The sequence below is a fragment of the Magnolia sinica genome, chromosome 4, assembly GCF_029962835.1.
Source record: "Magnolia sinica isolate HGM2019 chromosome 4, MsV1, whole genome shotgun sequence".
NCBI classification, from domain to species: Eukaryota; Viridiplantae; Streptophyta; class Magnoliopsida; order Magnoliales; family Magnoliaceae; genus Magnolia; species Magnolia sinica.
The window spans coordinates 66,165,376-66,180,454 of NC_080576.1; the positions used below are offsets into that span (position 1 = coordinate 66,165,376).

A 15,079-nucleotide genomic window follows, 5' to 3' on the forward strand; every position below is an offset into this window, starting at 1 on the left:
AATCATAGTGCCACCAGAAATAGTGGTATTTATGTGATTGATAACACTAAACAGGTGGGCCCAATGATGTATAAATGGGCCAATAAATCGAGCACCATGATCGACATCACTCTGAGCATGTTGAAGTTTACATGGTATTGATTTTGTTGGGTGAAGATGAAAAGAATCAAGGAGTAAAAATGTGTGTGTGTGTGTGTGTGTGTGTGTGTGTGTGAGAGAGAGAGAGAGAGAGAGAGAGAGAGAGAGAGAGAGAGAGAGAGAGAGAGAGAGAGAGAGAGAGAGAGAGAGAGAGGAGATTTTTATGGGGTGGAGGATTTTATGGGAGAGATACTTGGGGATTTTTACTAGGTGAGTGATGGATGACCTTACGCTGGGGCTTCTATCTTAAAAAAAGTTACTATTTAAGACTGGGGTGTAGCGTGCAAGTGGAGAGTAACCTTAGAGATGCACTGTAAATGTTGTTGGTGCTTGGTTTTCGGCTCTTGGATGCGTGTGTGCCATAATTGAATTTGTGGCTCAATTCAAACTAAACAATTATGACCCCAAGCACCGAGATAGGCAGATACGCAGTATATGACCGAGATCTGATGAGATCGGTCACCTATTCAGCCACTCGTTCAATGTGTAAACAGGACCAAGAGATATTCAGAAGGTAGGGTTCGTCCTCTGATGATGGGTTACACCTTTGCCTTCCATACGAAAGGACTTTTTAGTGCAGATAAAAGAGAAATGAGAAAGAATTCTTACAGTCGATTGAGCTATGGAACACCTTTTTGAGTGGAGAATTGAATCCAATGTATGAGCGTAGACTCAAATTCCAGCTAAGATTAACAGCTACTCGATTAATGCTACAGATTACACTATGCAATGTAAAACAATAGGTAAAAAGTAAATGATTACACTAAGATATGTAATTTACTTAGCAGAAAAAGTAGAATGATTATACTAAGGAATGTAATTGACTGATAATTGAAAGGAGAATGATTATAGCCTTACATTAACCATCTAGATTCTTCTCACGTTCTAATGGCTACTATAACCACTCAACACTTCGTGGCCTACTTTACTTATTATTTTGCCATTTGTCTTGTAACTACCTCTTCACGATTACACTTTCGTTGACCACTTAAACAATAATGTGGCATTGTTTGATGCGCTCTAGCTATATTATCATCAAATCCTTTTTGTATATCTCTGCAGTCTTCAAACACACCACACGGATCCATCCATATCATACATAACTTGCAGTCTTCAAACACACCACACGGATACATCCATATCATACATAACTTGCTCGGATTGGTTCCCTCGAGAAATGATGACAACAGGGATGAACACATGTAGACATTTAGAAGGGGAGGACATTGTACATGAAAATAAGTTGCATGATGTTGTGCCTTGGATGTATCACCCAAGTCCTAAATGGCTCACCATATTTAAGTCAAATTTACAGCTCTTCATGTCCGGTCACATTACCCATTTACCATCTTTTGGGTCTGAGTTTACTTGTACAAGTCAATGACTCATTTGAGTATGTATCAAAACTATGGCAAGACAGAAGCCAAACCTCAACATATAGATTTGTCCTTAAGAAAATTGTAAGGACAAATAAGGGTGGCAATGGGCCTCGGGGGTTATACATGCTGTGTTAGGCCGATGTCAGGGTTGGGGTCTTAAGGTCAGACAAGCCGGATCAATTGAGGCCCGTAAGGAGAAAGGCAACCCATGCATAATGCCGTAATGTATACAATTAATATGCATGTCCTCGTCAAGGTAATCACAAGTATCGTATAGTTACGGTGGAACATGAAAAGGATAGGCCATATCTGAAAACTCAAAAAGATTGAAGATCATAGTCATTTCATAAGCATGCAACATGCAAAAGGAATGGTTAGATCATCAGTGCACGTCCAACTAAATAGACGGTCCTGATCATTTTTGGCATATTACGATCCAAAAGGGTAGCCCAGTCAATCAGCGATCCTGATCATTACACCTATGATACGTGAACCCACCTGAAGCCGGAAATGTATGGAAGTCGCATCCCTCCTAATCCAACAAATAAACAAGGAAAAAAACAAAGGCCCACTGAATCCACTTCAAAAAGGCACACAACAACCGAGACGAGATAACCTCTTTCCCATTATTAATAATATCATTATTACTTCAATAACATGAACACATCAAAACCGTTGACAAAAGTACTCCCTCAAATTGGCTTAGGGTTGAGATAACTCCAACCAATTGGTCTCGGGTTAAGGTCGGGTCGGGTCTCCAATTGAAGTTTGTGTCGGGTGTTCTTGAGTTCGGGTTGGGTCCCGGTTGACGATTATCTCGAGGCTAAACGGAATATAGCAATGGTGTCCCATCTGAGGGAATGGCCAGGTAACATGCCTAGCTGGGATACGTGTGTGGAAGTATTACACACAAAAATGCGTACACACACGAGAGTAGGAATAGCACTGCTCAAGGCAAAACAAAACATCTCTGTCCTCTCTCAGGAGCTTTTTACCACCTTTGACTCCCCTTCACTTTCTCCCACTCACGCTCTCTCTCCAGAACCTCTGCAAAACCTCTGCAAAAACTCCCCACAACTTCTATCCTCTCTCTCTCTCTCTCTCTCTCTCTCTCTCTCTTCTTCTTCTTCTTCTTCCTCCTCTTCTTCCACCAAATATCTCTGTTGAAAGTCTGCATAATCTCCAAAACCAGCGGTCCATTTTCATCAAAACAACCGAACCCAACTCAACAATGGGTGGCTGTTCTGCCTCAAAGCTACTGGACCAAGACTATGACGACAACGATGTTGTCTCCCTCTGCCGAGAGCGGAAACGCCTCATGAAATTGGCCATTGACCGCCGCTACACACTCGCCGACTCACATTGCAAGTACATCCACTCTCTCTATACCGTTGCGGCCGCTATCCATCTATTCGTGGGCCGCCACACCTCCCCTTCCCCCTTCCTCATCACACTCCCCCCTCCAATCTCTTCTTCTACCTCCCTTCCTCCCTCTTTCTCCAAGCACTCGCTCCCACCGCCTCAGTCGTCAGATTCAACCCAAGACCCACCTGTCAGCATATCTCACACTTCTTCCTTTTCTACATCATTGTCTGAAGAGGGAGAAGAGGCAGACGTTGAGGGAATGGAAAGAGAAAGAGAAGAAGAAGAACAAGTGGAGGAGGAGGAGGAGGAAGAAGAAGAAGAGAAGGGATGTGGGTATGTTTGTAGGGGCATGGGCATGGGCATGGACAGGGCATCACCGCCAATGCCGTCACCTGCGAGAGACTTTGGGTGGGATTTCTTCAACCCATTTGAAGGGGTGAGAGGGGAGTCCGCTACGGAATCAATGATGATGATGGGAGGATTGAACAGGAGCTCTGATGAGGATTTGAGGGTGGTGAGAGAGGAGGAAGGAATTCCAGAGCTGGAAGAGGAGGAGGATAGTGAGAGAAAGGTGGTGGTGGGTGTTGAAGAGGATAACAGTGGGGTCGAGGTGGTGAAGTTGGTGACTGGCAATGGTGGTGGTGGCAATGTAAGTGGGAGGATGGAGCAGCAACAACAGAAGGGTTTGACAGTGATAGAGACCCCAGCAAGAGAGAGGGAGTTGATGGAGGCATTGAAGGATGTCGAGGATCATTTCATTCGGGCTTACAATTCGGGAAAGGATGTTTCAAGAATGCTCGAGGCTAATAGAGTTCACCTTCAGTCTGGTTTGGAGGAAATCAGAGGTGGGTGGGTCCTCCCTTTTTCTTTTTTCTCTTTTCTGGTTGGGAGGACTTTAAAGGTGGGTCATTTTTTTCTTCTTCTTTTTGATGTTTATGATGGTGGATAATGGGGATTTTGAGGAAGAAAGATGTTCTTTGTTTCTTTTTGGATATTTTGATTATTTGCTTTTGGGATGTGCAAGAGATCTATTTCCTGTCTTGATGCCTTCTATGAATATATTTTTTTTAATGGAAGAACTGTATCAGTACCAGTATTTATTTTTCTGCATGTTTTGGTTTTTGGATGAAGAAAAGGTGGCTCTTTTTGTGTCCTCTCCTTGTCTTTGAATGAAGAAAAGGTTGCTCTTTTTGTGTCCTCTCCTTGTCATTATTATGCTTTCAGTTTCATTTGTTCTTTGTGTAACTGATTTTCTATGATAGCTTTTGGGAAATTTAGCATTGATGCCTTCTTCTTCTTTCTCTGGAAAAAAAAATGGATATTGTTTAGCTGTATTCAATTTTCAATGATTTTGATTGGATGAGATGATAGTTGGGTCTGTGGTCTTCCTTCATCCCTTTGCTTTTCTTATTTTTCCTTCTCTCTTTTTGGTCTGTCAATTTTTTTATTTTTATTTTTTTAATTTTCATTTATTCTTGGCCTTTTGCAGGGGCATGCTTTCTCGAATCAATGCCTGGTCTTGCTTCATGGAAGGCTACCCTAATTTAGCGCAGACAGTTTTCCTTAGGAGAAGTTCTCAAGTCCAACTGGTTGGATGGTGAGTTACAGTCCATCCTGTGGATAACTTCCAACCTGTTAAGTGCATGCAGCATCCAATCCGTCTAATAGGTTACCCTCACCATGAGGATTACTTTGTGCCAAAATCATCATCAACTTGACCATCTTGTATTTTTCTATCTATCAATGGCTAGCATTTTTGTATGGTGTGGCCCTCTTGATGAGTAGATATGGCCGTTTTTTTCACTAGGTAGTCCTCATGGTGAGTCCAATCTGTTAGAAGGGTTGGATGTCACATGCACTTGGAAGGTCGGAAGCCAGCTGTTGGGTGGACATGAACGTTCAACCAGTTTGACTTGAGACTTTCCTTAGAAGCTTCACCTCCCATCATCATCATTATCATCATCTAAGCCATATACGAATTAATTGGAGTTGCTTGCATGAATCCTGTTGTGCCATTCCACTCTCTTAAAGTGTTATTCTTCGGAATCATGATGAAAGTTATGGCACGGGTTTGACGCTGGTTGCCAACCAGATGCACCCCTCCTTTATCCTATAGGCTAATATAGCCTTCTATTTAGAAAGAACTTTGAAGAGAATAGGAGAATTCTGATTTTTGTTGTATTGCTTCTTAATACTAGAAAATGAATTACATACACATATTTATAGACTCTTAGTTACATTCTCCTTTAACATAAACCATTTCAGATTTCTAATCTCTAAGCAACCTTTTACCTTTTCTAAGCAACCTTTTACCTTTCCTAAGCAACAAATAAAAGCTACTTAATAGGTGCATCAAAAAACTAAGAGACATGTGCCTCTTCAATTAAGAGACATGCACTTTTTCACAAATTTCTAAGCATGAATACATGTATGTTCAAAACCCTCAGCATTCTTCTCATGCATGTATTGGAACAAATACATGTATTCCAAAAAGTATATGTATTGGAACACATACATGTATTTCATAAAGTGCATGTATTGGAACATATACATGTATCCAACACAAGTGCATTAATTTAACATATCCGGAACGACAATAAAAGCATAAAACTCCCACAGGTGCAATGTAATAGACTATTACGTAGGTTGATTACAATCAATCATTATCTATTATTCTATTACGTATGTTGATTACAGTCATCTCCTATAATTAAAGATTTTTATGATTAAAGATTCTTTCTTTCTTTCTTCTTGTTTGAAGTTCCTCAATGGAGGAGAAGTTAGAATGTTGTGGGCCTAGTGTTTCAGTCCTTACTGTTTGCTGACTTATGGTGTCTGCCAAATATAGGTAACTTGGGTTTGTTGTGATGGTCACCCAATGACTTTTTATTTTTTTTGGAACATTTCACCTGATGACTGTTTTACTGAGTCTTTTGATGTTGTTGTTAGCAGTTTCTCCAAATAATTCAGTGATGGGTGAGGTTTTGTGACTGTTTTCACTAATAAATTCTAATTAGTTTCTCTCATTAAGTACATGCATTGCAGAACACTGACCCAAATGCTATTCTTCATCAGAGAAAGTCTCGTGGAAGAATCTAGTGTACTTATCGCTCTGCTGATTGCTTTATTAGGTTTTAAATCACCATAAAAGCCTATTTGTGGTTTTTAACAAAGTCATATGAAGTCCCTCCCACGCCATTTGTGTTTTCAGAGAAACCACTGCTGGTTTTCTTTTGGTAACTTCATTTCCTTTTGGGATTCTTCCTTCCCTATATACACTACTGGTATAAACTTGTCTTGGTGCTTGCTGCATATAAATGCACAGTAAGAGGCAGTCTGCATTGCTGTCGATATGAAAAACCAAAAGATATCTGATGTATCCGGTTTCCAATGCAGAGAATTCATCGAAACTCATTCACACTATCACGTGGCATCGGTCTACTTCCTCTCAATCTTCATCCTATAAAAGTTATCTCGCTTCCAGCTCCAAAGACAGTACATGGACAGAATATAAGAATGACCTTTTTGAAGACTATGGTGGAATGGAATCCGGGAGTCATTCTCTCACACTTGGAAGGCTATACGCTTGGGAGAAGAAGCTTTATGATGAAGTGAAGGTAGCTTCTTTCCATTACCATCTTGATGCATAACCAACTGTACAGTTTGACCTTGCCGGCAAGTCATTTCCCAGATCTGGAAACTAGTGCCTACTGACTCTCTGAGTGTTATCTGAAGTGGGTTCAAGTCCTTCTGTTTTCATCTTAAAAACAACAGCATACAACTTTTCATGGCCTCATGTTTTCATCTCAAAAATTGAAAATCAAAGACACAAATATGACGGGAGTTGAGATATATTCAACCTCAATCTCCATGATAGGATGTTCCTTCAAATCATGGCCAACTGCATAGATGAAATACAAAATCCTCATTATAACTTTGCGCATCTACAATTTTCTATGGTACTTTTTCACATATGCATGGGCAATCATGAATAAAGGTACTATGTTCATTGGTTTACCACTGCGCAAACATCGGACCTCTTACACAAAACTTGTCTTTCTCATGACATTACACAAATGTTTCCTAACACATGCAGTCTGATTGAATTAAGTGTTGTACAAGAGAAGCTTACTTTATCTTGACTTTTTAAAAAAAATAAATAAATAAAATAAATAAAAATAAAAAATCACAGTAAAATGACCCCCTAAGTTCAGCGGCAGAGCCTTTGAGAGGTTGAAATCTCTTGTTGTATGTTAGTTCCTGTGCTTCCTATGGAGAACTTGGTGTGTGTGTGTGTGTGTGTGTGTGCGCACGCGCACACGCACACACATATTAGAATTTTTTGGATGTTTGAGGGATTATTAATAGGGTTGGGTCAAGTTGCACTGGACACGGCATCTGCTTTTGGGTAAGTTCATCTACCTTTTACGCAGGGATTAATTGTGCAACTGTGTGGTTGCTACCTAAATGTCGCCTCTCGTATGTCAGTCTCTATTCATTGGTGCTCCAAACATGGTAGTATGGTCTCTCATGTTCTGGAATCTCCACCTCATGGGTGCTCGAACCATGGTATTTATGGTAAGTAAAAAAACTGCAGGGGGACAGGAGCGTTCTTCAAGGCCTCCGCATGTTACTCTCTCTCTCTCTCTCTCTCTCTCTCTCTCTCTACCAACTCTTAGATAGGGCATATGCCATAATTTTCATTTATTGTGTGTTTCTGACCATCTGTTGAATGGCCTTCAGTTTGAACCTTCTCAGTGATGGTAAAGGTCTAGAATAGATCAAACTGCATTTGGTGCAGTTTCTAGTCTACCTGTATTCCAGTTTCACAAGTAAAGTGCAAGGTGTGTTCAAAAGTAAGATTTTCATAAGGTGCGCCACCCCAGCAGGACAATTGAGAGTACACCCCCACCCTTGATTCACATAGAGGGCCCGCCATGTTGTTTCCTTGCCATCCAATTCATTGAGATGAAGCATTGGTCCCAAACACTGGCACACCTAAAAAATTAGTCCATTTGCAGACTTTAGTGGGGTAAAAACCCAAGGGTGGGTGTGCCTCCCAATTGTTCTTGCTTGTGTGGCCCACCTGGGTCATGGATTGTCCTGCTATTTGGGCCCATGGCCAAACTAGGGGAGGCATGCATGATGGTCATGGTGGTCCAGTGGATGTCATCAACACATCATGGTGTGGCTCTTTTTTTTTGGAAGATGATAGATTTTATTAAAAATAGCTAAAGAGAAACTCTGAGACAAAATACAACTACAAGGGCGAAGCTGATGAGGACAAAGAAGACCTAGGAAGGGCCTTAGTACATGAAACCCAACCCAAACCATCAAACTTAGCCCTACAAAAGACTTCCAACATTGCCCCTCTGAAACACTGATTATTCCTCTACCCCACAGAACCCAAAAATCATCCAAAAGTGCAAGCCTCTAAAGCATCCTTCTCCTTTTCCTGACCCCTCCCTCATGCCACGCTAGGAGAAGACTTTCGATAGAACCTAACATCACCCATGACATATGGAAGGCTTCAAGGAGTACACCCACACCCCTTTAGCAAAAGGGCAATAAATGAAAAGATGTATTGATTCCACATCAAGCATGCACAATGCATAGATGTTGGGGATTACCATTTCCCTCTTTTGTATATTATCTATAGTGAGCACCTTTTTCCTACCCACCAACCAAGCGTAGGCTACTACCTTAGGAGGGATGCTATAGTGCCAAACTTGAGAAGTATGAACACACCAATTCTGTGAGGGAGATCCAATAATAAGCCAATAGGACTGAACTGGGAACCTACCCGATGCTTCCTCTTCCCACACCAGAGCATCGTTATCACCTAGAGATTGGAAATGATTAAGAAGATGCACCAATAGCTAAGGGTGCTCCTTGCCCGAGTGGTAGGCTTTGAGGAGTTTCAACACGAGGTCTTGGGTTCGAAACCCATAGGTGGTGAAATCCCACTACGGCGTGTGGCTGGTGCATGTGTTAAAAAAAAGAAGAAAGAAAGTGTGCTCCTCACTTGCTCATTAGACAAGTTCCTTCGACACAGGTGATGGTGACCAAACCACATCTTCACTAGATCATGAAAAACATGGAGTGACAAGAAGATTCTCTTTCAAACGTAATCTAGCTATCTTCGGGTACTCGGTACAAAGCACCCTTCACCAATTGAAATGTCCTCCCAAACCAGTTCTTACTCCTTTCCCCTAGATAGAAGGCAATGCCCTCCCTGGACTTGAAAACTGTTAAACGGCTACATTGTGCTAATCTTGAGGGCCTATTTGAAGCTATGATGAGAATAAGAAGAAAGAAAGAGAAGAAAGATGGAAGAGGGAAAGAATGTGTGTATGTGAGAGAGAGAGGAGAGACTACAAGAACATGAGATTCTTAGGGTGTGTTGAAACCCCAACCCTCTACACTTACGTATAATAGTAAAAACGTGAATGGGACCTATAAGCCTTATTACAAAGACTTGGGCCCAATGGGCCGTATTCAACTATCAACCTTGCAACACTCCCCCTCAAGTTGGAGCATTCTAATGAAGCTCAACTTGGAACAAGGGCTAACATAATCAAACCCAAGAAAGAAAGAAATTCTTCTAACATAATCAAACATGAAAAAGAAAGAAATTCTTCTTTAACACCCCCCTTAAACTCAAAGTGCTCTAAAAAGAGGAACTTGAGTTTGGAGAGGCACACAAAAGATTTCATAAAAACAGAAAACGAAAAAGTAACGTTGTTGTGGAGATGAGTAGCATTGGCTGTGACGAGAGGCGGATGAGTGGATGAGAAGTGGAGGTGATGAGACCATCAATACCTTTAGGCAAATAGACACTCCTGCAATTTCACTTATGTGTGCCATCAGAACAATCCTTCGATACAAACAAGTCTGGATCAATTATCCAACTCAATCAAGGCTGGGCCAATTACCCAACACAATCATAAGTTCGAACAACTATTTGGAACAAATAAGAATGGACCAACTGTCCAATATAAATGAGTCCGGATCAACTGTTCAGCTCAACCAAGGTTGGCCAACCACCTAACACAATCATAAGTCCGGACAACTATTAGGAACAAATAAGAATGGACCAACTTTCTAATATAAATAACGGCTATGAGCCAACTGCTTAGAGTAAACAAGCATGTATAATCATAAGTCTGAGCTAAGGCTAGAACAATCACCCCAGTCCAAACAATCTTGAACCAATTGTCTGGTGCATGAACAAGTCCGGGCCAAATACGTTGTACATAGATGAGATGGGTCAACTATCCTGAATAAATACTGGTCACATCACACATCTTGGCAAGGAAAGCCTAAAACGAAGAAGCTATTAAGTCGTCAAAGGAGGACATGGAGAAGAGGCAAGCATACGTCCACGGCAAGAAGCAATCCAGTCATATATCTCTAACCAGACAACGGAAAAATTGGCAAGGGCTTTAACCACACATCAAAGACATTTCAAATCCAGCAACACATGAAGCGGATCACCAAAACTTTCAGCCGATCTACAAAGGAGCTTCAAATTCAACAATACATAATTTAAAACCCTAGAAATTCTAGCCGCAAGCTACCCTTCTCACGAATCACAACAAGCCAGTGAGGAAAAAGCTTCACGACTCTCAAAACAGAAAAAAGAAGGGTGAAGGGAAAAGGGTTAATAAGTAGTTGTATGGGGAAGGAAATGGGAAAGAAAGAAAGAATACACACACACACACACACACACACACACACACACACATTAGGAAGGGAATGAAAGAAAACACCACTTGTTGAGAAAGATTAGAAGAACCAAACTCATAGAGAGGAAGAAGAAGAAGAGGAAAGAAGGAAAGTAAGAAGAAAAAGAAAAAGGAAGAAACAAGGAGAACCATCGAGGATTAAGAAGGGAAACACAAAAAATACTACAAAATATGCTCTAATAAAAAAAATCAGCAAACCCTATCTGAGGCAATACAAAAATTTACTTCAACAGAAAATCTAGCAAATCCTAGCCAAGGTAACATAAAAATCTGTTTCAATAGGAAAATTCAGCAAACCCTAGCCAAAGCAATACAAAAATCTACTTCAACAGAAAAAATCCAGTAACCCTAGCAAAGGCAACACATAAATCAGCAAGTCCTTCAGAAAAATCTTAAAAATAGATGAAGAATTGAAGATTTCTGGGGGGGGGGAGGAGAAGAGGAGAAGAATAAGAAGAAGAAGAAGAAACGCTAGAAGCACTTAGGCTCTGATATCATGTTAAAACAACTACATTGTTCTATGTATCCTGCTGTGATTGAAACCTGTTGAAGTGATTGATGGATTTTACCCGTGTTGGAAAAGAGTGAAAGTTCACTCAATAGGAAATGGAACAACCTTCTGGCCTGAGGATTCCTCAAAAAAAAATAAAAATAAATAAAAAATAAAACATAAAAAAAATCCAAACCAATTTCTCTAATGCTCAAAATATCCAACTCATTTATCCAGTGGCTGTTCATAAATAAACATAACCCTTAAATCAAATAAAGAAGATAATATTAATCTACGGCCTTAATCATGCCTTTTCTTTGGATTAGATGGCAGAATTGAAAACGAACCCACAGAGAGAAAGATAGAAATAAAAATACGTTTCAAAATCGACAAGAATGCAATAATTAGTCTGTAACTTTTCTTCTCTATTTCTTGCTTGCAATTGTTGCTGGAAAACACAGGAGAAGAGAGGATAAAAACATAAACAGGCATGGATGCCCACAGATAGGGAGGGGGGGAATTTATTTCAGGTAATCATCATTCCTAATGATTTTATGTCACCCCTCCAATGTATGATGTATGCTAACATGGAGGCACAGTACCCCCTGTGCTTCTAGAGGCACTGATCAGCTTCCTTGTTCTCCAAAGTTAATTTTCTGGTAAATCATCATTTCTAATGTTTTTTGTGTGCCTCCAAATGGGTCAAATGTATTTACTGGTGGATATGGATGGCGAACATTTTCATTTTTGGCAAGAGACCACTGTTGGACCTTACTGATTGAATGGTTCTAATCTCATCCATGTATGGTAACTTGGAGGCATGGTAACCCTTTAGTTCTCCATATTAATTCTGTTGACTTGTTTATATTTGGAAATTTTGGTCTACAAGAGCATCAGTGATTTTATTCATCAGTGCTATCCCCATAGATAGAGGGTGGCCGTCTCTATTATTTGATGAGTTTGAAAGGTGCCGTACCTTACATGTTTATGAAGGTTTTCAAAACCTTTTTCATGTTCATTTGATTATGCTTATGGATGATTTTCTTATATATATATATATATATATATATATATATATATATATATATATGACTTTCAACAATTCATTGAGAAGTGAATTTTTTAATTGATCAAAGTCATGGAGATTCCACTTTTGATTTCTTGAAATCCTTCTTGTTTTTCGCCAATCACTGTTCAAGCAAGTTTTGATGTCCACTAGTTTCCAATCCCTTTAAATGATTTCTCCTTACCTTCTAGGTGGGAGATAGCACACGGCGAACTTATGAGCGGAAATTCACACAGCTTAGAAACCAGGAGGCCCGGGGAGATGACCCATGTACTGGAGACAAAACAAGGGCTGCAGTGAAAGATCTATATACAAGAATATGGGTCTCTATTCGGACAGCAGAGTCAATATCCAAAAGAATTCAGAAACTGACAGATGAAGAATTGCAGCCACAGCTTATTGAGCTACTAAGAGGGTAAGCATTACATATGCTCTTTCAGAGATGATCTAAGCAAGGATTTAGTACTCACAGAACCAAGTCTCCCTGTCCAAGTTGAGTCAGTTTCGTGGGATAATGAACTCAGCCACCCCTCAAAACATTATGTTTGGGAAGATTCACTCTGTGACTTGCTAGTTTCAGCCAAAACTCATAAGTTGTAACGGTTTACTTTCCTAAAAGAGTCACACTCTGCAACCAAGTAGGAAAGCCATGGATCTGGATGAAAAGGTTGAAGATCTGGACCGTCGGTCAGGATCCAAAGGATGAGGGAAGAAGTGTTGTGAGACTGAGAATAGCTTTGGTGGTATGTTCTTCCAGACCATAGGATTTTCTCGTGTTTTCGCAAGCGTGTTGCAATGGATTTGTCAAATCCCCTTTTATAGACTCCAATCTGCCATCCTGATGGCTGGGTCTTCAATACCCCAAAGAGAAACACCACCCAACCCAAGTTTTGGAAATGCTAATTGCTAATCCATATTAACCCTTGATTTGAATGATTGAGAACTGATTTTAGATGCAACATTAATAGAATTTAAAAAGGGTTTTAAAACATCTTGATCAAGAGGGCCTACATACCCTGGGTTTTCCCTTTTTTATTAATATACATTTTTTTTGCAGCCTCATGAAAACCTGGAAGGTAATGCTAGAATCACACGAAACCCAGAATCATATCATGTTTGAAGTGAAGTCTTTTACAAGCACCGTATATGGGAGGTTCTGCGGCGACTCCCATCGCCATGCAACTCTTCAGCTGGAGGCTGAACTTCATAACTGGCGTGAAAGATTCACTGGCTACATGGCTGCGCAGAAAGCATATGTTGAAGCTCTCGATGGGTGGCTGTCCAAATTCATTGTCCCTGAAGTCGAGTTCTATTCTCGGGGCAGGTCTACAGTTCTGCCCTATCAAGTTGGAGCGCCTCCATTACTAATAATCTGTCACGACTGGTTGAACTCACACGGGAAGTTGCCAGATACATCAGTTGTGTATGCCATGAAGAGTTTCAGTAAAGATGTCAGGGCTTTATGGGTTCAGCAAGGAGAAGAGCGGCAACAGAAGAGGAAGGTTGACAGCTTGGCCAAAGAACTTGACAGGAGGGCAGTGGCATTTCAGAGAGTGGAGAACAAGATTCTAGAGTCCAAGCTTTCAGAACTGAAAGCAGAACCGGATGTTCGACAGAGGATGGAGTACTTGGCTGGGAGAAAGGATCTGTTAGATATGTTCAGGACGAGGCTGGACTTGGAGAAAGTAAAGCATCATAATTGCATGCAGGAGACGCAGCGGATCACATTGAATGGGTTTCAGACAGGGTTGACCTCTGTCTTCAGTTCACTTGCGGAATTCTCCAAGGCTTCGCTAAATATGTATAATGAGCTTGTGATGTTTAATGAGAAAGCGAACTTGTCAGATGAGAAGGATGGGAAGCCATCTTGCATAGAGAGTTGTCAAGTTGAAGTAGACAGCAGATAAGATGATCTGTAGCGTCGAGCAGCTTTGACCAGGGAGCCAATGTGTATATTATTAGGTGTTGAAGGAAGAACTGATTGATGGTATGGCCCACTGAGACATTTGTAGAAGGCTTTGCAGGGGCACCAGCAGCCAATTGTTTAGTATTATTGGTAGATTGTATTTATTTCTTCCCGTGTTATTGCAGATTGGCAAAGCTTATTTCCTGATTTTGAACCTTCCCATGGTGAGAAAGCCACAAGCCGTGTAAAAGGTGGGCAAACCCTGCTGTAAGTAGTGGTTTCCTTTAAATGTATGTACCTGGAATATACTCTTCTTGTCTCCCATCATTTAGATTGTGGGTTCTTTTCAGAAGCAGCCACTCTTCATCTCTCCCCACATTTAGATTGTGGGTTTTTTCAAAAGCGCCTTGGGTGTGTTTGGATGCATAAATTTAACTGAATTGCAAATTGTCTGTGTAGTAAATTGGAAATGATGAAAGAGATGCTGTGGTGATTAACGTTATGAGAGTTTAAAGAGGTGAATCCAGCTTTCAGCTGGTTGGGCTCAGTTTGTTCCTAGTGCACCAGGGCTTAACTTGCTGGGTGTGGGTCCTTTTGGGTCATGATCTTTTCTTTAGGACCAGGACCTAGGTCTGATTGGGTCCAGGTACCCATCCGGTCTTTGGACTTTGTCAGATAAGGGCATTTACATGGTTGGGACCACCAGTTGGATGATTAGAATGCAAACTTGTGCCTCCTTGATACATGTGTTGTAATCATGCTCTCTTACGTGCATGTGGCTTACCAACCTCATTGTGTTGCTAGATTAATTAAATCTAGTATTAGAAACAAAATTAGTTGGGCCCAAACCAACCTGATTTTAATCAGGTCCTAAAATGGTAGACCCAAACATAATCATGAAATGGTTCCAGAAATTATGTCGGGACGATAAAAAAAATCAGGTTCAATGGGGGCTCGAACCATTACCTAAGGTCTGACCCAAACCAC

The 15,079-nt window shown here is 40.7% G+C and overlaps 1 protein-coding gene across 1 annotated transcript; it reads left to right on the plus strand.

Moving 5' to 3' along the window:
• Nucleotides 1-2,606: 2,606 nt before the first annotated feature.
• On the plus strand, nt 2,607-14,444 carry LOC131243181 (protein ALTERED PHOSPHATE STARVATION RESPONSE 1-like). The gene is made up of 4 exons (XM_058242330.1): nt 2,607-3,727; nt 6,279-6,499; nt 12,378-12,601; nt 13,244-14,444. Exons 1-4 carry the CDS (start codon nt 2,749-2,751, stop codon nt 14,091-14,093), a joined length of 2,274 nt encoding a protein of 757 aa, XP_058098313.1. The 5' UTR covers nt 2,607-2,748; the 3' UTR covers nt 14,094-14,444.
• Nucleotides 14,445-15,079: the final 635 nt, after the last annotated feature.